The 23,689-nt window shown below is 45.0% G+C and overlaps 3 protein-coding genes and 1 long non-coding RNA gene across 7 annotated transcripts in view; 2 read left to right on the plus strand and 2 right to left on the minus strand.

Moving 5' to 3' along the window:
• patj (PATJ crumbs cell polarity complex component) overlaps nt 1-4,542 on the plus strand; it is a 75,956-nt gene extending 71,414 nt beyond the window's left edge. For all 3 annotated transcript variants that reach the window (XM_026323120.2, XM_026323122.2, XM_026323121.2), the window contains exons 41-48: nt 444-530; nt 1,049-1,226; nt 1,385-1,422; nt 2,336-2,458; nt 2,769-2,873; nt 3,680-3,783; nt 3,863-3,986; nt 4,231-4,542. In XM_026323120.2, the coding sequence (XP_026178905.1) occupies nt 444-530; nt 1,049-1,226; nt 1,385-1,422; nt 2,336-2,458; nt 2,769-2,873; nt 3,680-3,783; nt 3,863-3,986; nt 4,231-4,377 (906 nt within the window). In that variant the 3' untranslated portion in view covers nt 4,378-4,542. The remainder of the gene's footprint in view (nt 1-443; nt 531-1,048; nt 1,227-1,384; nt 1,423-2,335; nt 2,459-2,768; nt 2,874-3,679; nt 3,784-3,862; nt 3,987-4,230) is intronic.
• A 3,260-nt stretch (nt 4,543-7,802) lies between these two features.
• pdzk1ip1 (PDZK1 interacting protein 1) lies at nt 7,803-9,847 on the minus strand. 2 transcript variants are annotated; one of them, XM_026323125.2, is made up of 4 exons: nt 9,599-9,847; nt 8,855-8,981; nt 8,596-8,685; nt 7,803-8,318 (listed from the first exon to the last, which is right to left on the minus strand). In XM_026323125.2, the coding sequence occupies exons 1-4, from the start codon at nt 9,663-9,665 to the stop codon at nt 8,246-8,248; spliced, it is 357 nt and encodes a 118-aa protein (XP_026178910.1). In that variant the 5' UTR covers nt 9,666-9,847; the 3' UTR covers nt 7,803-8,245. The 2 variants fall into 2 exon arrangements, with proteins under 2 accessions (XP_026178910.1, XP_026178911.1); XM_026323126.2 differs by having other exon boundaries at nt 8,596-8,682; nt 9,599-9,835.
• On the plus strand, nt 9,846-13,141 carry LOC113139709 (uncharacterized). The gene is made up of 3 exons (XR_004463064.1): nt 9,846-9,969; nt 11,422-12,690; nt 13,020-13,141. It is a non-coding gene; the product is annotated as an uncharacterized LOC113139709 (long non-coding RNA).
• nwd1 (NACHT and WD repeat domain containing 1) lies at nt 10,774-21,037 on the minus strand. Its single transcript, XM_026323124.1, has 16 exons — nt 20,919-21,037; nt 19,240-20,551; nt 18,835-19,038; nt 18,605-18,758; nt 17,546-17,663; nt 17,228-17,392; nt 16,884-17,081; nt 16,474-16,596; nt 16,179-16,384; nt 15,564-15,824; nt 15,273-15,363; nt 14,756-14,904; nt 13,971-14,244; nt 12,996-13,549; nt 12,488-12,593; nt 10,774-11,737 (listed from the first exon to the last, which is right to left on the minus strand). The coding sequence occupies exons 1-16, from the start codon at nt 20,947-20,949 to the stop codon at nt 11,427-11,429; spliced, it is 4,257 nt and encodes a 1,418-aa protein (XP_026178909.1). The 5' UTR covers nt 20,950-21,037; the 3' UTR covers nt 10,774-11,426.
• Between the last annotated feature and the right edge of the window lie 2,652 nt (nt 21,038-23,689).

Below are 23,689 nucleotides of genomic sequence, written 5' to 3' on the forward strand. Positions count from 1 at the left end.
CAAATCAAACACTGTGCAGTGTGCTTAGTGTTTTCTGAGGCTCTTGGCTCCAGGTGTATTTTTCATTAATCTCCTAAAAGAGCTGCTTGAGTATGGGAACTATTTCCTATGGCGGATTAATCCACATTAGATGCTGCGGTGAGTGTTTGGTGCAGCAGGACCACAGATACAAACCTGTAGATAATACTGGGCTCATGAGTCTCTGCTGCTGTTCACTGCAGAGCCTCATGAGCCCAGTATTATTGTGTTGTCGTACTGCAGAGTCAAACAGGCTGAGATAATAAAAGAGATCATTTAAATTCATCTGGATTTAAAAGATCCCATTTTTCTCATTTTAATGAGATTTGTCTTAAACTATTTCTATTTTACATTGAAATTTAACGTCACATATTAATATGATATATATGATTTATACAGATTTATCTCTCTGCTGTGTCCTGCAGTGTGTTCGAGGTCCGGTCTTGTTGGAGCTCGGTCGACTCAAAGCTGCATCCTGGATCTCGTCCAGACGCAACTCACTAGGAAGCCAGGTGTGTGTGTGTGTCTGTGTGTGTGTGTGTAGTGGTGGACTTTAAAGCTGCGTGAACTCAGGTGTTCCCCAGAGTCTGGTACCTGCAGGTACCCAGATCCAGGCCCTGGTGTCTCTCAGCTATACTACCCCCCCATGACTCTCTGCTACCTACTGCCCAACTACTGTTCAAAGCAGCCAAAGGACTCACATTGGATCCACATGGGGCCTTCTTCCTTCTGGATGTGTTAGCATCTAAAGCTAACCTGTTGGTTCTGGTAGCATTAGCCACCTAGCATGATCCCTGATTGGACCTTTGGATTGAATGGATCTGATGTGGATTTGGGAGGAACTGGAGCTTTGGGTCACATTAGCAGGACCCAGAGCGTGTACTGGACTGACACATTTACTCTTTAGTCAGCTAATGCTAGATTTGGACTGGACACTTTGTCCCAACCAGGCATCCGTAGTTCATGTTTACACACAAACAGCTTGCTTATGTTTAGGAAGACGCCTCATCCTTTAACTGTGTTTTCTCAGATGAGTCATGTTAGTGGGAGCAGCTCAAGTGTTGTGGCCCCGCCCCTCACACAGACCCTGATCTCACCTGACCCTCCTAGTGCCGGTCGCCTGACCCCGACCTCCACCGGGCCCCTCCCCCTCAACAACAACCTGAAGACCACTCCTGACATCACTTCCTGCTCTGCCAGCAGCACAGGTAGAGACCACGAGTCAGCGCCAAGTCAGCCGACGTCATTTTTAATGACACTGGAACGACTGATATCCTGTCTGTCGATTAGCACAGATGAAATGATCAGTCTCTGAAACATTTTCTGAGTTTATGCTCATTGTTCTCCTTTGTGTGTGTGTGTGCAGGAATAGATTCAGGTGTCCGGACGGTGGAGATCATGAGGGTAAAGTCCTCAAACACACACACACACACACACACACACACACACTCATCTTGTGTTATCAAGCTGTTTCTACATCACAGCAGCTCTGGGCCGATTTGACAAATTAATGTATTTTCTAAAACCTTTTGCGACAATAATCATTACTGTTATTACTGTTGGAAAACTCTGGAGATAATGCCGATGTTCTACAAAAGGATTAGTGACAGGTTTCTAATGTTCTGCTCCGATAATGAGCTTTGGTTTATGAGCTTAGTTAGGAAATAATGGAACATCTAATGAGTGTGAGGTGATTATGTTCAGGACAATGTTTTGAGACGTCTCAGCTGCTCTTGTGGATGGAACGAAGAGACTCTTATTCTGAAACAGGACTTCCTGTAACTCCATCCATCCATCCATCTTCTACCGCTTATCCGGGGCCGGGTCGCGGGGGCAGTAGCCAAATCAGGGATACCCAGACTTCCTTCTCCCTGGACACTTCCTCCAGCTCTTCCGGGGGAACACCGAGGCGTTCCCAGGCCAGCCGGGAGACATAGTCCCTCCAGCGTGTCCTGGGTCTTCCCCGGGGCCTCCTCCCGGTGGGACATGCCCGGAACACCTCCCCAGGAAGGCACCCAGGAGGCATCCGAAACTGATGCCCGAGCCACCTCAACTGACTCCTCTCGATGTGGAGGAGCAGCGGCTCTACTCCGAGCTCCTCCCGGGTGACCGAGCTCCTCACCCTATCTCTAAGGGAGCGCCCGGCCACCCTGCGGAGGAAGCTCATTTCAGCCGCTTATATCCACGATCTCGTTCTTTCAGTCATGACCCAGAGCTCATGACCTGTAACTCCCTCTCTTTTAATTTTGAATCTGAAACCATTTCCATCTTTTTTCTCTGGTCTTCCTCCATCATCTCTCTGTGCCTCCCCCCTCAGGGCGTTCGGGACTCCCTGGGGGTGAGTATAGCCGGGGGGAAGGGCAGCCCGCTGGGTGACATCCCCATCTTCATCGCCATGATTCAGGCCAACGGAGTCGCCGCCAAGACTCACCGGCTCAAGGTAGACCCAGGGACACGTGGTCCTGTGTTACTCAGATTGTTACAGAAGTAAAAGTTAAGTAAAAGTACTAATACTGCACTGAAAATACTCGTAAGTATTAACAGTAAATTTAGAAAAATGTCGCTGTGACCGTTTTACTGTTACAGATGTAATAAATGTTAAAGAGCATTTTATTGTTGTGGTTTGTTTGTGGGTGTAGTTGGACTAATATCTGTTACATTGATCAGATGTTGATCCTGATGATCTTATTGATCCCTTGGTTATATGAGCAGCAGGTGCCAGGACTCTGTAGTAAAATATTCCCTTCCAGGTCGGGGACAGGATCGTCAGCATTAACGGTCAGTGTGTGGACGGTCTGTCACACACTGAGGTCGTCACCATGCTGAAGAACAGCTATGGGAACATCAGCCTGCAGGTGACACACACACACACACACACACACACACACACACACCATCTCCACGATGACTCTTGATAAAATGATTTGTTTACACACAGACATTCAGAGATTATGATTATTAATGTGAAATATTCTCTGAACACACCTGCACCTGTGTGTGTTATCAGTGAGGTCCAGCTGACTGTTGCATGCTGGGAGTGTGACAGGTCTTTATGCTAATACAGCTTTTATCAGGCTGCAGCAGATCCAAACAAAAACAAACCTCTTTCTTCTTTCTGCGTCCTGAACAAGGTGTCACCCTGAGATAACACGCACTCGGTTTATATTTGGCAGCTCAGAGGAAACGTCATCCTCTGTCTCTGAGTTAGTCTGAAGTCTCTGAGTGACTCTGTTGGAAGAGTAGTTGGGATTTGATTCAGTGTAGTTGCTGATAATGGTTTATAGTAAAGTTGCAGTGCTCTTTACTCTTGAGGAGCAGACAAAGACAGATTATAATATAACGTTATTAACACGGAGTAAATAACCAGGAGCCAACACACCAGCACCGACATTAACGCTAACTCCAGGTTGGCTAACTCTCTGCAGCACCGACCTCACTGGGTCCGACGACCAATCACGTTTCAGCTCATTCAGTGTTTGCATTTAAAAGTCACTTCCTTAAGCCAACTTTGAAAGGAATTTTGAAGGTGGACCAGTACAACTTGTAACCCATGTTAAAACTGGACACTGAGACCACGACGGACCTGGTCCCTGTGGAAAGTCACTGACACATAAGATAAATGTGGAAACCCGCTGAATGAAATCGTGTGTGTGTGTCTCAGGTGGTAGCAGACACCAACATCAGTGCCATCGCCACTCAGGTGGAGAGTTTGTCGAGCAGCTCCACTGTGTCAGCCAACACTGACACACACACGGCTGAGTCAGAGTGAGTACACACACACACACAGACACACACACAGGTGTGCAAACGACAGGTAGGGTTAACATGAATCTCACCTCCGCAGGGGTCCGAGGCCCCGCAGCATCAGCCTGGAGAAAGGCTCTGAGGGACTCGGCTTCAGCATCGTCGGAGGCTTCGGCAGTCCTCACGGAGACCTGCCGATCTATGTCAAGACCGTCTTCAGCAAGGTCAGGACCTGTCTGTCTCCGACTGTGGTTTGACCACTGTACTGAATGAATCTGAACAAATAGAATAAACAGGTTTTCCATAAACCACGAGAAATGTCAAGGGAATACTCCGTCTGTCATATAATCAATATCCAAGTTTAAATCACCTTCACTCTTACAGCTCCTGACTGAGGAAGCAGGACAGTTGGTAAATCTATATGATTCACACCAAGAGCCATAAGCTTCTAAACGTGCTGTGTTTCAGGGCGCGGCGGCCGTGGACGGGCGTCTGAAAAGAGGCGACCAGATCCTATCGGTGAATGGAGAGAGTCTGCAGGGAGCAACGCACGAGCAGGCGGTCGCCATTTTGAAGAAGCAGAAAGGAACAGTCGCCCTGGACATCCTGTCCTAACACACTTGCACGCACACACACACACACACACACACAAATGCAGAAGCTCCTGCTGTGCTGTGTTCAGGTACATCACCCACACTGTGACTCTTGGACTGTTGGTCATCGTGGATCGAGAACTCAGAACTTCCCAACATGCAAAAAAAAAAAAAAAAAAAAAAAAAAGCATCATATTGTGCCAACACACACACACACACACACACACACACACACACACACACACACACAGAGGTTTCTACATCTGTCTTTCTGGGGGCATCATGCAGTCCCAAACTGGACTAAAAACTGGATCCTAAACTGGAGCACAAGCTGGACCTGATTTTAACCAGAACCTAACACAAGATTCAGTATAACACTATTTCTCACATGCACAGTTACTGTGGGCAGACTGGTGTGAAACCAGTGAACTCTGACAGCTTGCTTTCTGTAACGTGTCCCAACGTCCAACAGAGTTTCTCAAACACAAACAGGGTCACCTGATATGCAGACCGGGTCACGGGAGATCGCTGATGTTCTGATCGTTTGTTTGGGCCCAGTGATGATCATAGCTGCTCAGCGTGTCACGATATCTTCACAAATATGAGACAAATTAACACGATGCAGCCTCGAAACTCGTTGCAGTTCATAACTGAATTTCATGGTAATTCACTGAGTGATTGTTGTTGAATCAGAGCAAAGGTCTGGCAGTAATGTAGTTTCGTTCCAGATCCATTCAACACTTCAAATTATTTCAGTCAAAGCAAAAAACTAAACAAAAAAAAAGAATTTGGGAATTTGAGAGAACTGTGACAACAAGACGTCCGAGGCCGAGAAGTTTGAGAAACTCTGTTTTTAGACCTGCTACCTATTCAGAATCTTTAAAACAAGGAATTCTCCCTGTGTGGAGTCATGATGCAGTGACATTTAAATCTGCACTAACATAACTCAGACTGAGCCGCCTGTTTTCATTGATGTCTATGATCCAGACGAAGCGTTGGAGAAAACGTGCATCTGTTCTCTGATACTGCTGCACGTGTTAGCTTAGCATCTGCTCGCCTGGTGACCTGTTAGCTACTGGGCTGCTGTAAACAGCTGAACATGTGACTGTGACACCATGCTCAATATTCTGCTGCTGTACCAACCTAAAGTCTCCTGGTTTCAGTCTTGCTGCAGGATCTGTCCAATGTTGTCTAAAATGTCCAAACCAGGAGAGAAGTAGAGCCGTCCACATACTTATGGCCATGTGGTGCAGAATGCATTTTGGGGATAAATGTGATTGTAGACTCTGAACAATGCAGCAAAATTATACACTTTACACATCATTTTGGCAAACTGATCAACTTTACAGTGAATTTCATATTTAATATTCAAAAATGGCCAAAATCCCAATTTAAAGTCCAGTGAGTAAAACTTTTATCTCTTATATGCAGTTTACATTTAGTAGGTAAAAGACTATATTTGTTAGGTCCTGTGATGATATAAAATGTGTCTTCACTGGTGAAGTTCGTTAGTTTAGATTAATAGATTTTAATAAACCCTGTTCCAGTTTAAAGTTAATGGGAGTAACAATCCGATTATAAAAATGATGTGGCATTGCAGACCTTTCAGAAAGTGCAGCGGTGTGGCTCCCTGCTGTGTTTTTAATAGTGTTTGGACAACAATGGAGGTCTACGGCACAGACCCATAAGCTGAACCAGGTTCACATTCATTGTTTCTGTCAGTCCCTGGATGGGATTTGGACCCACACACATACACACACAGACATAGTCATACGTACATAAATCTTAAATTTAGTTGCCTCTCAGGACTTGGCGGGCTTGGAGACCCCCGGTCGCCCCCAGCAACAGATACAGTGTCTTCCACAATTGTTAGCATGGAGAAGAAGCATTAAACGTGACTAGAAGCTGCCAGTAATAAAAGCAACAGGCTGACATTTAGCTGAACCCGACTCTTCCTGGAGGTCTCCAGGCTCAGATGGTATCAGTCCGTGACCTCATTAGCTTAGCTTAGCATAAAGACTGGAAGCAGAGGGAAACTGTTAGCCTGAAACATCCACCTTCCACCAGCTTCTAGCTCGCCCTTCAGCCGTCTCTTTTGTTTTCTTGCCCATTTTAAATCAGCTCAAAGCTGCAGATTCTCTGAATCCAGGTCTTGTGTCTGATCTGTGCTGATTTGAAACTTCGATATCCAACCTAAACGGAAACGAGAGGGAATTTAGCTTCAGTTAGTGGATGTGCTAAAATGCTAACAGACTTAGTTTACACCAGGATCTACCAAAATGTCAAACTGTTGCTTTCAGTGTTGTGTGTTAGCAGAGTTGTGCTGACATGTAGTTTGATGCCTCTTCATGTATGTAGGAGTCTAAGTGAACTGTTAGCAGCAGCTGTAGGGAGACCAGTTTGTTTCTGCCCAGAGATCCTGGATTTTATACATATCAAGTGCAAAACACTGTCTGTTTCGCTCTGTGTCATAATTACTGTCTTAGTTTTGGTACTTTATTTGTAGATGAGCTGTAATTTATTTTCTGATTTTGCTGGAAATTAACGATGTGATTTTTGTTTTTATGAGATGTTTTGCTTGAATGGTCAGAATCACCGTCAGTCTGCGCAGAAAATTAAAACTTCTGTTGTGTTTGGGGATGAGAATAGACAATGATCAGTTTCCCTTTGTCATCCCTGATTTTTCATCACCTGCTTATTGTGGTTTTTGTCTTTTTTGCACTGTCACATCTTTCTGCCGTGTGAACCCACACAGGCCGACCTCCTGCCTGACGGCCTCACGTTCAAAACACCTCAGGTCCAGTAAAACTCTGTTCCACCTGTGGCGCCGGAACAGGAGAACCAGTTTTGACTTTAAAGCTCCGTGTTTTTCCCTCCAGTGACTCAGACCTAAAACCAGATGTTTTCAGATCCCACCTGGGCCACATGCGTATGTGGTCCTACCGTAGATCCGATTCATATCCAGGCTGTGACTCTCAGATAAATGTAGTACAATAAAAAGTACAACACAGTACTGAAGGAGTAAAGACCAAGTAGCTTAAAACTGTGCTCGGTGTAAACATGGATGGATCGTCAAACTATGGGCCCCTGGGCACAGACATGTAAGAGGCCCCCACCTCTCCCACACTTCTAGGAAGAAGACAAACTGAACAACCATGGGATTTGTAGTCCCTTTGTCTTGTTGTAGTTTTTGTTCTGTTTTACATCAGGTTTGACTTGTCTTATTTCTCTTTGTAGAGATTTGCATTCATTTTTCTTTTGGGTTTAATTGTTAGTCATTCTGTCCTTTCATTGACTGGTTCTCTGGTCTCGGGTGCCCTGTAATCAGCCCAGTAGGCCCCTCACTAATCCATCCATGAGTGAAAGTGCAGTTCTTGATCACAGCTGGAGGAATTCGGAGGAACTCTTGTTTCTCAGCATTTTCCTTCTGAGAGTTTAGTCATGAAGTTTAATCATTAATCCCAATTTATTCTTTCATTGATCAGTAATGAGCCAACACAGCAACTTGTTGTAAAGATAACTTATTAATCAGCACAACCATCACGGGACAGCTTACTGCTTCCCCTCTCGTTCACTGCTCTGAAACTCTGCAACAGGTGACCTCAGGAATATGTGATGATCGACTGATCGACGTTAAACCTCAGATCCAGTAAAAACGATCAATGATCCATCAAATCAGACGCTTCTGCTAAATGATTTGATGCAGGACAGAAAACATCAGGCACAGACAGTAATAATGAAAAATAATTCCACCCACATGGGACAAAACAAAACAAATGCACAGCTTGTTTAAGAGGATCTATGAATGTACGTGTTTTCTATCTTAATTTAAAGTTGGTGACAAAACCAGCTGACGAGGCCAGACAGCCAATAGGATCAGGCCAAGATGGTCACATGGCAGTAAGTTTTTCATCGGTGGTGTCAATCGCTGGGTTGTCGTAGACGTTTCCGTTGTCTTTGCTCCTGATCAACAAACATACACAAACCTGCAGTTACAGTTCAGTCCAAATGTGGCAGCAAACAGGATCATCACAGTTTGGAAAAGGCAGAAAACAGATTTGTGTCTTTGAGAGCGAAAGACTGAAATGTTTCTCATTTTAATGTTTCTCCATGTGGCCGACAGGACACACTGAGTCAACGTGGCACTAACAGTGATGATTTACTTCCTGGTATTTTACAATCCTGAACCTTTAGCAGAAAAGGTAAACAGAGCGAGTGTCCTGAGTGCTAAGTGCCGTACCTGACCATGTCCAGACTGATCTCGTAGCTGTTTTCGTTGGACGTGGCACATTCGTTTACTCCCTCAGCCTTTGCAGCAGACCTCCCCCTGCTCACAGGTGGAAAACACCAGAGAAACTTTTATTTTGAAGGACAGAAAGGAAAATACAGAGCTATGTACTGGATGTTTTGTTTTGTCATAACTGAAGAACAAAACCTGCTTCGCTGTGAATGTTTTCAGTAATGTAACGTTTGACGTGATTTGTTTTTCACAGACTGACCCGCTGGACTCGTCACACCAGGCCTTTTTCACCAGGAAGCTGACGAAGGTGAGGAAGAGGAAGGCGACGACGGCGATGATGCCGGTGAGCCACTGAGGCAGCAGACGCTCAGAGACGTTAGTCTGAGCTGAACGCAAACACACAGAGGTCAGAGGTCAAGTCTGGTTTAGACAAAGTGAATTGCTGTTGGCAGGGACAGCGGCTCGAGGACGAGAGCTGGACACCCCTGGTTTATGGATCAGTCCTCAAACAGAATCACAGCACGTTTTACAAGGCCTGTCTGGATTATATGACCGGACTAATAATCAAACCTGTCCTTGTTCCCTTGTCTTCATCATCCACTACAGATAAACATGGTGGAAACAAAAGGCAAAACACGATTTGTTCACTCTGACAGTCAAAAACCTAAAGACTCAGTTTTACTGCTTATTGATTTTAACACTTAATAGTAAAGTAGTTCATAGTAAATACAGTAAATATGTAGTAGTATACATATAGTAAACATACAGTAAACATGTTAGTTACTGTTAGAACGAGACATTTGACGACATCAGCTCTCGGAAAACAAACACTAGTTTCTCCCATTTTTAAAAATCAAATCAACTAATGAACTAATCAGGAAAATAATCTGCCCAGTGATCAATAATAAGAATATTCTTACTTTCAGAGTATTACCTGGCGTATTGTTGAGCAGTAGCAGTGGTATTACTGTGTTTTTATAGTACTCGTTGACAAAGCTCTTACCTGTCTGGGCCATGACTGCTCCCACCATCATCAACAAACTGGAAATCACTGCAGGAGGGTTTCCCATCGCTGGTTCTCTGCTCTGAAGCTGGAAAAAGTGAAGTGCGACGACCAAGAGAGAAACACAGAAGAGACGTTTCAGGGGATAATAAGTGGAAGGACAAACCTGACGGTGTAGCTGAGCGTTTCAGGTGTTATAGGAGCGTCAGGTGGATCAGCAGCTCAGCACAGGCCTGTTTAATGTTTAACTCAAACTGGGAATAACAGGAACAGCTTTTATCTGTCTTCAGTTTATGACTGAGCAGAAAAGCACTTTCTGTCTTCACTTCGCTGGAAAAGCTGCCTGAAGTTTTCAGTTTGGCTTAAAGAAGGTCTGGACTTTCTTCTTTCTTATCCTCTTCACATTTTCATCTCCCTTTTCTAACAGTTTGAATCTGATCTGAACTCTCTTCAAACAGATTTATTCATTTCTTTATCTTTAGCCCTGAGTATTGTCTGCAGGCTTCACCCGCACAGCAAGCCAAGGCAGGTTTATTTGTATAGCACAATTCATACACACAGTAATGACAAGAAGTAAAAGACAAGTTAAAGGTACATCAGCAAAAATGAAAAACTGTAAATAGAATAGAAAATTAACTTGAAATCAGGGACGGGGGGCAGCAAACTGTCCACAGGGTGTTTCCTGAGGGGCAAAACTCAAACCAAGGTCCTCAAAGAAGGTTTGAACTTTGTTTGACCGAGGACACGGTTTGGTGGTTTAGGTGAAGGGCAGAGTATTTTTTATAGGAGTATAAAGCAGTAAAACAACAAAAATTATTGACTATTGATATTAATGCCAAGTTCAATACACGTGACACTACACAGCCATAAATACAAACAAACAAATAAATCCAATAAATGTTTAAGGAATAAGTCTCTGAAAACCTGGTGAGAGATAAACGATGATAAATATAGATGACAGATAAATAGATGATGTTAAATGATAAATAGATGATGATGATGAATAGATGATGATGATGATGATAAATGATAAATAGATGATGATGATAAATAGATGATGATGATAAATAGATGATGTTAAATGATAAATAGATGATGATGATGAATAGATGATGATGAATGAGATGATAAATGATAAATAGATGATGATGATAAATAGATGATGATGATAAATAGATGATGATTGATGACTATGACAGGGGACAGGTGTAGTATTGAATGATGAAGCAGCTCTTACATTATTCACACATTCCCACTTCTTCCCAAAACCTGTGTAGCTGCTAACACGCTAAGTTATGTTAGTAATCAAAAAGCAGAATAAAACATTTGACCATATTTTAGTAAAATAAAACTAATCCAGGAACCTTAACATTTGTTTTAATACATACAATCTGTTATAAACACAGTCCAGGCTGTTTGGATTTGCACAGTTACACATTTTTCGGGGTCAGTTATAAACTGGATTGTCCACGTGGTTCTGTCCAGTTATTTTGGAATTAAATTAAATTCTGAGCGTACGTGTTAAAAAGGTTCCACACATTTCTTCCTGCATTGATGTAAACCTGCTCAAATCAAAGTCCAAACTTGGTGCTTTACTTTTAGGATCCATTATTTATTTTATGTCACACTGAAGCTGAAGCTCAGAGGCTGAGGACTGAAACATGTAACTGTGTGAAACCTTCAGTCTGGACTGTAGCTGTGCAGGATGATTTTGTGGAAAAGTTACAGGATGTTTAGTCTAAATGTACAGTCTGTAAGTTGTTCTGTCCAATTCAACCAAACTTCACAATAAAAACATTTTCTTCCTCTTTCTGTGGCTGCAGGTGTCCTACAGTATGACACAGGTGGCGGAGGGTCTGGATCTCAGCACGCTCATGAGGTTCAGGTTGAACTGGGCCGGGTTGAAGTCCTGGAGGTCGGACATGGAGGTTTGTGGGCTGTCCCGGTTCTTCTCCCTGGAGGTGACCCGGTACTGGGCCTTGATGTTCCTCAGAGGGTTGTAGTCAGGACTGACTCGGTCTGGGCAGTGGAACGCCTCTCTGATGACGAAGCCCTGCTGAGACAATGCCACGAAGCCGTTCCTGAAGGTCACCATCCGGACGATGGGGGAGTAGACGTACTGAACGTACAGGAGGTTTCCTGATGGGAAGGAACAAGGACAGAATCTGCTCTGAGTGAGAGCTGGGTCACTTCTGTGGGCTGAGGCCCAGAAGTAAGAAATCCACCTTTAAATCCACCAACAACACAAATAACTCAAAATCCAACCTACATCACCTTCCTGACCTTTTCCAAACTGAACGTGGTCATTTCAGAATATTCGTGAGAGTAAAAGTGTCAATGATCCAGGCTGGAGGAGGATGTTGGAGAAAGATGCTGATGACCAGGTTGACTCCTCTCTCATGTCTGTGCAGTAAAGCTGAAGCTACAGTCAGCAGCCTGTTAGCTTAGCTCAGCATAAAACCCACCTCTCAGAAGGTCTAAAGCTCAGTAATTAGCATTTGATTCCACTGTGGAGCTGCAGGATGGATACTCAGACTGTTTTACTGACACTGTGCTAATGTTGCTTAACTCACCATTTTGAGTTTATGTGGTTTGAATGTTAAGTTGTGCAGTTTTCTGATTCTCTCCCTAATATTCCAAATCTATATTCAGGTTTTCTGTAGCGACTTCTCTTTCAAATACACTCAATGGTAAAACTCATTTGTTTCCACAGCAGCTGAGCTGAGTTAGATTTAGTTTGCTCATTTAAATACAACTGAGATGTTTGGAAGCTAACAGTTTCCCTCTGTTTGCAGTGTTTGTGCTAAGCTAGGCTAAACCTGTCCTGGATTTTTGGAAGACCAGCTGACATTCCTCAGTGAAAATCTGTCCAATCACAGCAGACCGTACCTGTGGCCACGTCCCAGACTTTGATGGTTCTGTCCTGAGATCCGGTAAAGACAAACTGGTCGTTATCAGAGAAAGCAGCAGAGAGGACGCCCTCGAAGAAAAAGCCCTGGACAGCGACACAAGCAGACGTGAGGAATCAGGAGCCTGGTCCCTGGTCCATCATCATCATCATCATCATCATCATCATCATCATCATCATTACTGTAAGATTTTCCCTGCTGCTTTTAATGTTTCTAAGCTTTAGATGGACATAGTTCCAATAGTTTTGGTCCATTGTAGACTACGTGTTATACTACGTTTATTTAGGTACAACTGTAACTTCTCCTGTCCACAACACACTGATCTGGAACCAGTTATCACAGCTGTAAATACGTGTCTCCGCTGGAGAAGTTCTACTGGTTGATATAGTTCAGACCTTTATGACTACGTGTTGTAATGTTTATTAAAAGTGAAATGTTATTTTTAATAATGCATGTTTGGTTTTTGTGTTTGTTGTCATTGTTATGACCTTGTACTCCATGGTGTGATCCAGGGCCAGCGGGTTCAGGGCCCACAGCCTCTGCACGGCGTCCTCGGACCCCACCAGAACGTGGGTCCCCCAATTGCTGACCGTCACGCAGGTCACTCTGCTGCGGTGAGGATCCAGATCAGAGGTGCTGCGGCTGTTGAAGTCGTAGAGCTTCACCTCCCCACAGCTGGTCCCGTACAGCAGCCTGCGGTTGGACAGCAGCGCCATGGAAGACATCGGGCTGTGGAGGAGGGACAGGGGGAACCGTTGCAGGGGCCCCTCCACTGCTGGGAAGCTGTCTCTGCTGGTGATCTCAAACAGACCCACAGAGTCCTCGTAGCCCACCGCCAAGTGCTTCTCCTGCGGGCTGACGGCCAGGCACAGCACGCGGGCCAAGCTCTCCGGGGGCGGGATGCAGAGCGTCTCCTGGAGCACAGCTAATGGGTAGATGAGGACGGTGCCGGAGATCAACCCACAGAGGAGTAAGCGTTTGTTCTGAGCCAACTCCAGGCAGGACACCTCTGCAGAGACCGGCAGCCGCTCTGAGACAGAACCTGCAGGGAGGTTTTTCATTTAGGTTTCTAGTGGCCTTGGGCTTTGGTACAGGGATGTTGTTTTGGACACTGACCTGAGACATGGTGGATAAATTCTTTTACTGCAGTAACAGTAGAAATACCAGAGTAAAAATCCTCTGTTCCAAGTAAAAGTCCTGCATTCCAAATGTTACTGCAGTAAAAATCCAAACTTCATTCTGCAGTGTGTCATATTTCACATGAAGTAACACAAAAATGCATCAATAATTTGATAAAATCGTACATGTTATACTTTGAATCTACTTTAAGTGGATTTTAATGCTGTTACTTTTGTATTTTTACTGCAGTAACAGTTTGTATGTAGTATTTTGACACCACTAAAATGAATGAGGTCTTGTGAATTCTGACTCTAGCTCCTGTGAAACTGCAGCTTAGGACTGACCTGTGAGGTTGTTCCAGCTGAGCACCTCCATCTGGCTCGGCTGTTGGACATAGAAAATCCGATCTGTGTCTTTGGTGATGGCGACGTAGGCACAGCTTGATGGGATGTGGGCGGTGGGCTTGTGTTGGGTGTCGTACTTCAGATTCCACATCTGGATGGAGGCTACAGCTGTCGAAGCTGAAACCAGGAAGCCCCGATATAGAACAAGAGACGTAACAGGAGCGTCTGAACCGCATAGTGTGTCCAACAACGCACCGGTGGTCACGGACCAGACCTGCCAAGAAAAGTTCATCGTCTTAGACTCTGGCTGTACATTATATTTATATTAGTGTGAAAGTTTTATCAGTCTTCATCTGCTTCACAATAAAAGCCTTTCAGCTACTGGAAATTAAATGAAGGCAGGCAGTGCAACAGGGCTTTTATTATGAAGCAGGTGGAGAATTTTTATTTTGAAAACCCCCCTTCCTTTGTAGTTTTTCTAATTAAGTGTAATTTGTAAACTTTGCATTATCCTCTATACAATAAATAGTTTTGCTTCACTTTCCTTCTTTGTGCCGTGAAGCAGCTGGAGGGCTTTTACTTTGAAGTCACAGTACTGACCTTTACCATGGCCATCAGGTATAAAATGGGACCAGGGTCACAATACACACTTTCTGTATCTTCCTTCAGTTTTCTGGGGGTTAGTTCATCTTAAACATAAAGGGACACACTAGACACTGAAACCCTTCTTCTTATCGTGTTAATGTTAGATTGTTATTATTTGTTTTATTTTGATGGTCTCGTACTCGTATGAGATGGTCAGCGGCTCCGGAGACGAGCAGCCTGCAGTCTGAGGAGATGCAGGCGGACAGAATGTCGTCGTCATGGTGGAGGTTGAGGAATCTGTCCACAGAGTCTCCGTCGATTTTGAAGAGGCTCAGAGTCAGCTCGCTGCCTGCAGACACAAACACGGCTGAGTATGTTCACAGGTACTAGAGGAAACATTTAACAGCAAATACACAGAAGATCCTTCACTTCAAAAAAAAATATTCTGACACAGGCCGAGACCTCGAGTTTCTCACTTCCACACTGATAAAAACAGTTTGCTGCTGACAGATGACTGGAACATGATCTGCAGGATGTGATTTATGAGTGGAGCCTCATTTAAAAAGCTGTTTACAAACTGAACTTCTCAAATATGAATATTAGAAATGTCACTGTAATTCAAACACACAGATTATAGTTTCTAATTAACAGCACATAACTACCACGGTGTGGAACAGAGCACCATGACACAGTTTTCCTGCAGCACCAGTTTGTTACCTGCTAACAGTATTTTCTCATCTTCAGTAACAGAGAGCAACGAAGGAAGCAGAGGAAACTCGATGGCTGTTTGTTTTCCTGCTTTGGAAATCTGCAGACGGGCGGGGACACATCAGAATCACAAGTCACACGAGTAAAATCAACTATAATCACTGTGGAAGAGGTCTGAAAAATAAACTTTATTTTAGATTAACTTGAAAATATAAAACTTGGATACTGACAGTAAAATAATGAGAGAATTTAAATATTAGTCTGTGTGTTCATTTACAGTTTGGTTCACCTGAGACCCACCTGATAGAGGAACCCTTCTTTGGAAACCAAGATCACTTTTCCTCGTTTGGGTAACATGACAGAGTTCACCACAATCAAATGTCTCCGTTTTTTTTCCAGCTGAGTCTCCACAGTCGGAGTCCCGTCAACAGAGTTAGATATTCTGACCAGGCCATAATCTGACAGAAAAACCACAGAGTCCTCCAGAACTCCCAGAACCACCAAGCCTTCGTCACTGATGCTGCTGCAGAGCTCCGCTCCATCCAGCTTCCACACCTTCACCTGCAACGACAAGTGGAAACCTGACAGGAGCTCGATGAATGAGATGCACAAAGGACGGAAAAGGAAACAAAGACCATGAAGCAGGAAGTTAGTGAAATCAACTGTGAAATTAGGACTTTTTTCACAATATTTCTACATTATTGTTATTTTCATCATCTTTAAGACAAATAATAGTCCAAAAAGTAAAAAATAACAAATTTCAACATTTCTAGAGAAAAGACATGTTTTAGGTCCAGAAGCCGTTGTTTCTGACCAGCCAACTTCTGGACTTTCCCAGATTTTAAACAGTTGTTTTAGATTGAAGCTAAGATAGGAGGACTAGTAGTAATATTAATGTAGCAGTGATAACAGTACCTGTGTCCTGGTGGAAACACGCAGCACCTGTCTCTGTTCACACAGGTGGAGGTGTACTGACAAAGGGGCGGAGCCAACAGGTATAGCCTCCTGGATGCAGATCAGCTGTTGGCCACTCAATAGGCTCCACCTCCTCAGAGAGCCATCAGCAGCCAATGAGAGGCAGTGAGACGACCTGTGAATCACCTTAACGGAGAGGACCGCAGCTACGCAGTACAGATTAGACAGGAAGTCATTACTGTTATTATAATTATTCTTATTTCTTTTAAATTTGTTCAAACCAACTCAGACTGACCCGTGTGTCCCACCAGAGAGTGTATGAGCTGCTGGTCATTGAGGCTCCAGACCGCCACCCCGCCATCATCGGAACCTGCAACCAGAAGCCCCAGCTCCACACTGATGTCCACACAGAGGACGCCTGAAAACACAACACAGCATTAGTAACAGGTGTCTTAGTTATGACTGAGCCACGTGAAGAGCTGACTGGAGTCTTCAAATGTCTGGATTTGTTCGACCAAAAGTCCAACACCCATAGAGTTCAGTTCAAAATCTGTTTACAGTGATGAACCAAAAAGAAAAGCAGTAAATTCTGTCACTGGAGGGGCTGGGATCAGAGAACATTTGGCATTTTAAATCAATTATCAAAATATCTGCAGTTACCAACCAACTGAGCTCATTTCAGAGTGTGACATAAATACTTCTGACCTCCCTGTAGTCCTCTCAGGGTGTACTGCAACGCCCCCCCTGGCTGCTGCAGGAAACTGCACTTTGGGATGAGGATCGGCTCTGAATACATCAGTAACCAGTCTTCACATTGTTTACAGAGCTGGCCAATCACAGCGGGGAAGGTCGTGGCCAGTGTGGACAGCCGGGCTAACAGCTCGGTGTAGAACAGAGACATGTCTGGAAAAAGTAAATTACTGCTCGTGTTTGCTGCAAAAGCATAATTTCATTCATTTCCAAATTTTTGGTTTAAAACAGTTTCCAAGGTCTTTAGATCCACAAAAATAAAACTAAGAATCACGTTTGTGATACTTGGAAATACTGACCCATGTGACCGTGCAGGAAGTCCAGACTGGGTTTGATCAGGACCAGAGTGTCTCGGATCAGTGTGGTCTCAGTGCAGTCCATGTACTGGGAGCACTGGTCAAGGTCGCGAATGATACTGGACACCCCACACACCCTGCTCTTACAGTACAACCACTCAGCGTTGCCTGAAAAGCACAAGACACAATAATCTGCTGTAATAATCTGTAAAAATGTTGTATCACATATCTTCATCCTCAGATCCCTTCACTGTTGTACCAATTGTTTCGGACTAGCCAAGTTTTATCTGCAGGCAGTCTGTTCAGTGTACCATATCGTACCAATAACCTCCTGTCGTAGTTCCTCCCACAGACCGGCATGCAGCAGGTGATAGGGCAGCTCCTGGAGCTTCCTGACATTAGCCAATCCTGGAGCAAACCACAGTGGCTGGGGAGGGACCTGTGCCACAACACAACCAATCACAGTAGGCCATCAAAAAAGGCGGGGTATGATGATATCTAAATATCACACACCTGATACATAAGATGGGAAGGGATTAAAACTGTCTCACAGTCCAGCTTGTTAACTTTTGGTTTTTCAGATAGAAACACTTCTATATAGCTGCCTGCAGGTCATTTCATGTCGTTCCAAACCAAGTCTCCATTCTTAGTAACTATGGGCCTCTCACAAACCTCCACTTTTCTCTAAGGTCAAGGAAGAAGTAGGTTACACCCAACTGGTAAATTATAATTCATTATGTAGAAATTACTGGCTTGGCACTTGAATAGTTTGAGTTCAACTTCTCTGACAGATATTTTTCTGTGGAACTTAGTTGTTTTATTTCTCATGCTCAAAACCTGAATGCGAGGTACCTCAGGGCTCATTTCGTGGGCCCGTTCTTTTTTCTATTTATCACATGCTTCCCCTTAGTTACATAATTAGCTGATGCAATGTAAAGTTTCATATTTACACGAAAAATAGCTATATCTCCCTGTAAATTCTACTGATTCTTGTAGTTTAGGTATTCTTAAAGATTGCAACGAAGATTTAAAATGCTGGATTTTTCTTTTCACTCCAAAGCTACTACAGTAAAACAAGTCATTCATTAGCATCCCGACTCTACTGTTACTGTTAAGGACTATGACTAACTTAGCATTCCTTCACTGGATTACTAACAGAATACAGTTAATCATATATAAAGCATTAGCTGGATCAGCCCCCAGCTCTGTCTCTGATTTGCTGAGCCCATATGTACAAGGATGAGACTCAGGTCAGCAGAGAGAGCTCTTCTTGATGTCCAGTCCAGTCACGTTCTTCCAAATGTGAAATAAAATTGGCTTTTCATGTCTTGTCATTAGGTAGAGACTAATGGAAGCATTTGAGAGAAGAGATACTGGGACCTTTCTGTCAGAAAGCAGCAGTGACAGACCAAGCAGAGCCACCGGCTTCAGTTTCCCCGACCACCGACCCATAAAGTACTCAGCCAAGATCTGGAGGCTCCGCCCCCGCCGCTGTGATGTCAGATAGCGTGTTGCAACTGCCTCAGCCAGACGCCTGAAAACACACAGAGGTCATGTCTGTGACTCTACTCAATCTTATGTGTATGGTTTATCTGATGCTTTTAATTTACCGGTTGTTGAAGGAGATGGTGGCGACACCGGCTGTCCAGCGCTCCTCCAGCTGGTCTTCCAGGTCTCGTCTAAGCCGAGCCCAGAGGTGGGGGGGCAGCCGGATCAAAGATGGGGTCGGAGGTAGAGATTGTTTATAAACCTCTCTAATGACCTCATCATCCAGGGACATGATGTCACGCAGCTCGGCCTCCAGCAGACCCTCCCTGTGAAGTCATGATTTACTGCAATCAGCTGATAGAAAACAGCCCTGAGGTGACTTTTCATTCTTTTTATTTCCCAATAAGCTAATCAAGAAAACAGACTAATCCATTACATTTGCAGCTTTAAGCAAAACTAACATTTCAGGTGATTTTGGAAAACAATACTTAAAATATTGCACTTCACACGTGTGACTATCACATCACCTGGCCAAAGCGATATATCCCAAAGTGGCTCCCACCAGCTCCTTCCCATGTTTCTTCTCCAGCATCAGGAAGAGCTGTGTCATCATTTCCTGAGTGTTGGCACCCAGGTGGAGCTCTGTGAGTGGGGTGAAGGAGGTCCAGCGTCTGGCGGCAGACAGGATGAGTTTGAGGTGGAGAGGACAGCCGGTCGACTCGAAGCTCTGCAGTACAGCGTGGCTCTGCTCGGGGGTCAGCGTTCGCTGCGACGCTCGCAGGCTTGACTCCATGATCTGTTTCCCTTCATCATGAGACAGTCGCTCCACCTCGAAGAAACTCTCCAAAGTTTCCAGCTTCAGCCGCATGTTTGCAAATGCCTCGCTGTTGGTATCCATGGAAACCACCAGGTGAATATTGGGTGGGATGTTGGTGGGCAGCCAGCGGAGTTTGTAGGCATAATGCTGATCTGAGAGCACATCCAGAGCATCCAGGATGATGAGTAGAGTCTTCCCCTGCTGTGACACCTCGTTGAGGATGTTGCCAAAGAACCTGAGCAGCTCCAGGTGAGTGTTGGCTGTCAGCGGCGAGGGCGGAGACAAACCACACGCCAGGCAGATCTGGAGGCAGACACTGTAGAGGACATGATCAATGTCCGGTCTCTGAGGATGACAAGCCGACAGCAGCCTGATTACCACCATCCCCCCGGCATCCAGGACACCTCGCATCTCCTGCGCCAGTTTGCACAGCAGAGCGGTCTTACCCATCCCGGCAGTGCCGTGGACTACCAGTGGCCTGTGTTGGACATTAGTGGACTCCCACATGGCAAGGCAGAGCTTACCCAGAAGACCCTCTCTACCATGGAGACCTTTGCACAGCTCTGCACTCATGGCGACATGTCGCCCAACCTCTTCGATCATCCACTCTGACATTGCTTCCTTTTCTTCCTCTATGCCCCCCCAGATCTTCCTTTGGCCCACTCCTGCTGGGAAATCAACTGCTGCTTCGATCCGGGCCTTCATCTGCGACACAAACTGCTCACAGATGCTATCCAGGTACTGAATGTGCTCTTTGCGTTTGGGGTCGATGCTCCCCTTGTTAAGCTCCACACCGTGCAGGTTGAGGTTATTCTGTGACGTAGTGTAGAGCCGAGACTTGAGGTTGGAAAGGAGTCCCTGAGCTTCTGGGTCCAGAAGCCCGTTGATAGTTGCGTCCATATACTTGGCAAGACGTTTGGGACCGTCCTTGACCTTCTGGTGGGGAGCCTCTCGTACAAAGAGCAGTGCAGACCGTTCATTGTCGACCTTCCACAAACCCTGCTCGAACTCTCGCTCCATGACTGTGGACCAGAAGGAGAAGACTGACACTCAAAAGGTCTGGACACACTTTCCCACTCAGTGAGAACAAATGTTTGACTGGTACTGTAAAAACATAGAGTCCTTGTTAGCCACTGCTGTTCATTACATGAGGTGTCAGAGCAGCCGCCATGTTGGTACAGGGAAGCCAGTATGTTTGAAGGCAGTAGCTCTGTCCACAGTTAAACCCATCAGAAATCACTGCATTTGCAACCGATTTTCCAGCTGTTTGCTTTGTTACAGATGCCAGAAATGTTTTTATGATTCAAGAGACTTTGTTACGTTTGAGAAAAATTTGTTGTTATACAAAAAGTGAAGGTTTTTATATAATATAGAGAAATAACCTCTCACCTGTGAAGTGTCCCTCCCTTGGTTTTGGCATTTATTTCAGTCTGGTGTTTTCTATTACTACAACTGACCAGAGCTCCCCATGAGCCACTGTGGTGTCTGAGTGTGTCCTGTATCTGTGGACGTCTCTGACCTGATGTGTAGAAGAGTTGTTTCTGCTCGGCTGTGATGTCCCCGGCGGCCTCTGCGTCGGTGGCAGCAGATCGTAGGAGCTGCAACAGTTGCGTCTCTATTAAACGCCAGGACAAGCTGTTATTGTTTTGCTGAGGTCGAAGGTCAGTTAGGCGTGGGAACTGAGCCATCATTGGCTGCAGGACGTAGGTTGGAGGGACAGCATTGCTGTCTTTTAAGAACCACTGATTCAGCAGCTTGTTGCCTTCGGGGTTTTCAGACAGTTTCGACAAAAGGACTTCAAACTGTTTCTCTGGGATGAGGTGAGGAAGCGCTCGGTGGCCATACCGGCTCCCCAGCAGAGCCTTTGACACCGAGACACAAAGAAGCAGAAGAAGACAGAATAAAGATAATTATGGATTTCAGGGCTTCAGAGTTCAGCTCCAGCAGTGATGTCTTATTAAAAGATGTAACCCCTCCAGTACCGTCGTCTCTGCAGGTTTCTTATGGCTGGATGACAAACGTATGTTGTAATCCAAGGGGAGGTGTTTCTAGGGCTTCACAGAGCAAAGAATATTCTTCATGGTCTAAACTTTGTAGAAATGCATCTGATCTTTAACTCCCATAAACAAACCACTGGATATTTCCAAAGCATAAATAAAGCATATATTGATTTTTCACCTGAAAGCTGCAATAAAAATGTCCTGGATGTGTTTCTTGTTTTCCCACAGCAGCTGTTCTAATCACACACAACTTTGACTCCTAAACTGAACTAAAACCAACACATCATATTAACTAAAATCTGAATTGTTATTATTTTTGGGGGCAAGCTGTGAGAGACTCACGACGAAAGTTGGACCGGCTGAAATCCTCTTACACCTCTCAATCTCCTGCAGCGAGATCTCACAGGCCTCATGGTCTCCAGATGGGACATTTCGAATCCCCCAGCACAGATCCACCACCTGAACAGGAAGTAATCACCAATCAGTGAGCAGGTATTTACCAAACAGCACTTACTGTATTCACACTGTTCTTCTGGGTGTTTTCTTTAGGTTTGAAGTGAAGGAAACTGACCTCGAACACCAGCCCCAGGCTGCGGCAGAAAGAGAGGACCTCTGGGTAAGCTTTCTCCAGCAGGGCTTTCCTCTCACTGCTCATATCTGAGGAAGCGTCAGTGACACATTTACATACGTTGAGCTGCAAACTTGAATTTCTCATGCAGAGTTTAAGTTTGGTTCTTATCACAGACCATAAGCAGTGAGTTCACAGAGCTCTGACCTGTGACTGCAGAGCTGATGAACACTCGGATCATGTTGGAGCTGCTCTTCGTCCTCCGAGCTCCATCTGCTCGTCCTGTCATGATGTCCTGCAGGCTGACGCCTTCCCCTCCTGTTGCTGGACGCACCGCCATCGTCTTCAGCCTGAAACTACTGTCTGCTTCTTCTTCTTCTTCTGTCTGAGCTTCCCTCCCTCAGCTGCTCTCCAGGCTCCAGCCTGTGTTTCCCTCTGAGACCTTCCTCCAGGACAACCACTTTTCCCACATGGTCCCGCTGCTCTACCTGCTGCACACCTGTCTCTGCTACTGTAACTCACTGTTGGTGTCACATTATCTGGATTAAAAACTGAGAGTCAGACAGAGCTGTAAGGTGGGGCTTTATGCTAAGCTAGGCTAACAGCCTGTATGCTAAGCTAGGCTAAATGTCCCAGACACCTGCTATGACTTAGCTGTGAGTTCATGTCAGAGAAAGAGGATCTCCAAGAATGTTGTAATGTTACTTTAAAGAAATCCTGTCTCCTCATCCTCTGTGGGTTTCAGTAAACCAGCTCAGTGTTGAACTGTTTACTGAGTGGGGCTGGTGGGGGTCCCCAGGGGCCACCACTCGCAGCTGCAGCTCAGTGCTAATTACAGCAAAGACGATAATAATGAGGTGGATAACAAAGCTACTGTAACGCTGCTGCAGCTGAAACTTTAAACGCAGTTACAGACCTGACTGAACAACACCCCAAAGTCCAGATACAAACTCCTTTCACTTCGAACTATCAATCATCCATCCATCATCTGTACCCCCTTAGTCCTAACCAGGGTCCCAGGGATCTGCTGGAGCCTATCCCAGCTCTCTTTGGGTGAAAGGCAGGGGGACACCCTGGACAGGTCACCAGTCCATACACTACTTTTGTGCCTTAGCCTTCAGCCAGTTGGTAAAACAGACTGTACATTCATTTTCTCAGGGCTTTGGGATGTAAATCCTCTACTCTGCAGGCAGACAGCTGAGCTCAGCAGAAAGTGGTTTAGGGTCAAGACTCAACTCCCAGCTGAGGTTAACAGCCTGTTATCTCTGTCTGCAGATACGTGTGTTTGAGAGCCGCACAAACAGCAGGAAACTGATGCCTGGAAGAATGACTGAGGACTCTGAGGGCAAACAGGCTTCACTGAACTAAGTTCTGCTGTTTGTGATTAGACCCAGAAAACAACTTGGTGTTTCTTAATTACAGAAGTAGCTGCCAATCCTTAAATCTCTGACATGTGGACGTAGACCACCAGCCACAGGTTTGGACACACTTTGTCACACTTCACTTGTGACTGACAGTTTAGTTCCCAGCTGCAATAAGGGGAGTCAACGTTTTTCCTTCTTTTCCTTCAGTACAAATGATGAATTCTTCTT

The sequence above is a fragment of the Mastacembelus armatus genome, chromosome 4 (genome assembly GCF_900324485.2).
Source record: "Mastacembelus armatus chromosome 4, fMasArm1.2, whole genome shotgun sequence".
In the NCBI taxonomy this organism is placed as follows: domain Eukaryota; kingdom Metazoa; phylum Chordata; class Actinopteri; order Synbranchiformes; family Mastacembelidae; genus Mastacembelus; species Mastacembelus armatus.

What these genes read in the sequence shown, in the direction of transcription:
- pdzk1ip1 (XM_026323125.2), bottom strand. Translation starts at nt 9,665, where the DNA reads ATGGGAAACCCTCCTGCAGTGATTTCCAGTTTGTTGATGATGGTGGGA. An exon ending in TGGTGTGACGAGTCCAGCGG is followed by an intron (nt 8,686 to 8,854) that starts GTCAGTCTGTGA and finishes TCCACCTGTGAG; the next exon opens with CAGGGGGAGGTCTGCTGCAA. An exon ending in ATCAGTCTGGACATGGTCAG is followed by an intron (nt 8,319 to 8,595) that starts GTACGGCACTTA and finishes TTTGTTGATCAG; the next exon opens with GAGCAAAGACAACGGAAACG.
- nwd1 (XM_026323124.1), bottom strand. Translation starts at nt 20,949, where the DNA reads ATGCCAAAACCAAGGGAGGGACACTTCACAG. An exon ending in ATCACACCATGGAGTACAAG is followed by an intron (nt 12,594 to 12,995) that starts GTCATAACAATG and finishes GTCGCTGTCCAG; the next exon opens with GGCTTTTTCTTCGAGGGCGT. An exon ending in AGTCTGGGACGTGGCCACAG is followed by an intron (nt 11,738 to 12,487) that starts GTACGGTCTGCT and finishes CCTTCCCATCAG; the next exon opens with GAAACCTCCTGTACGTTCAG.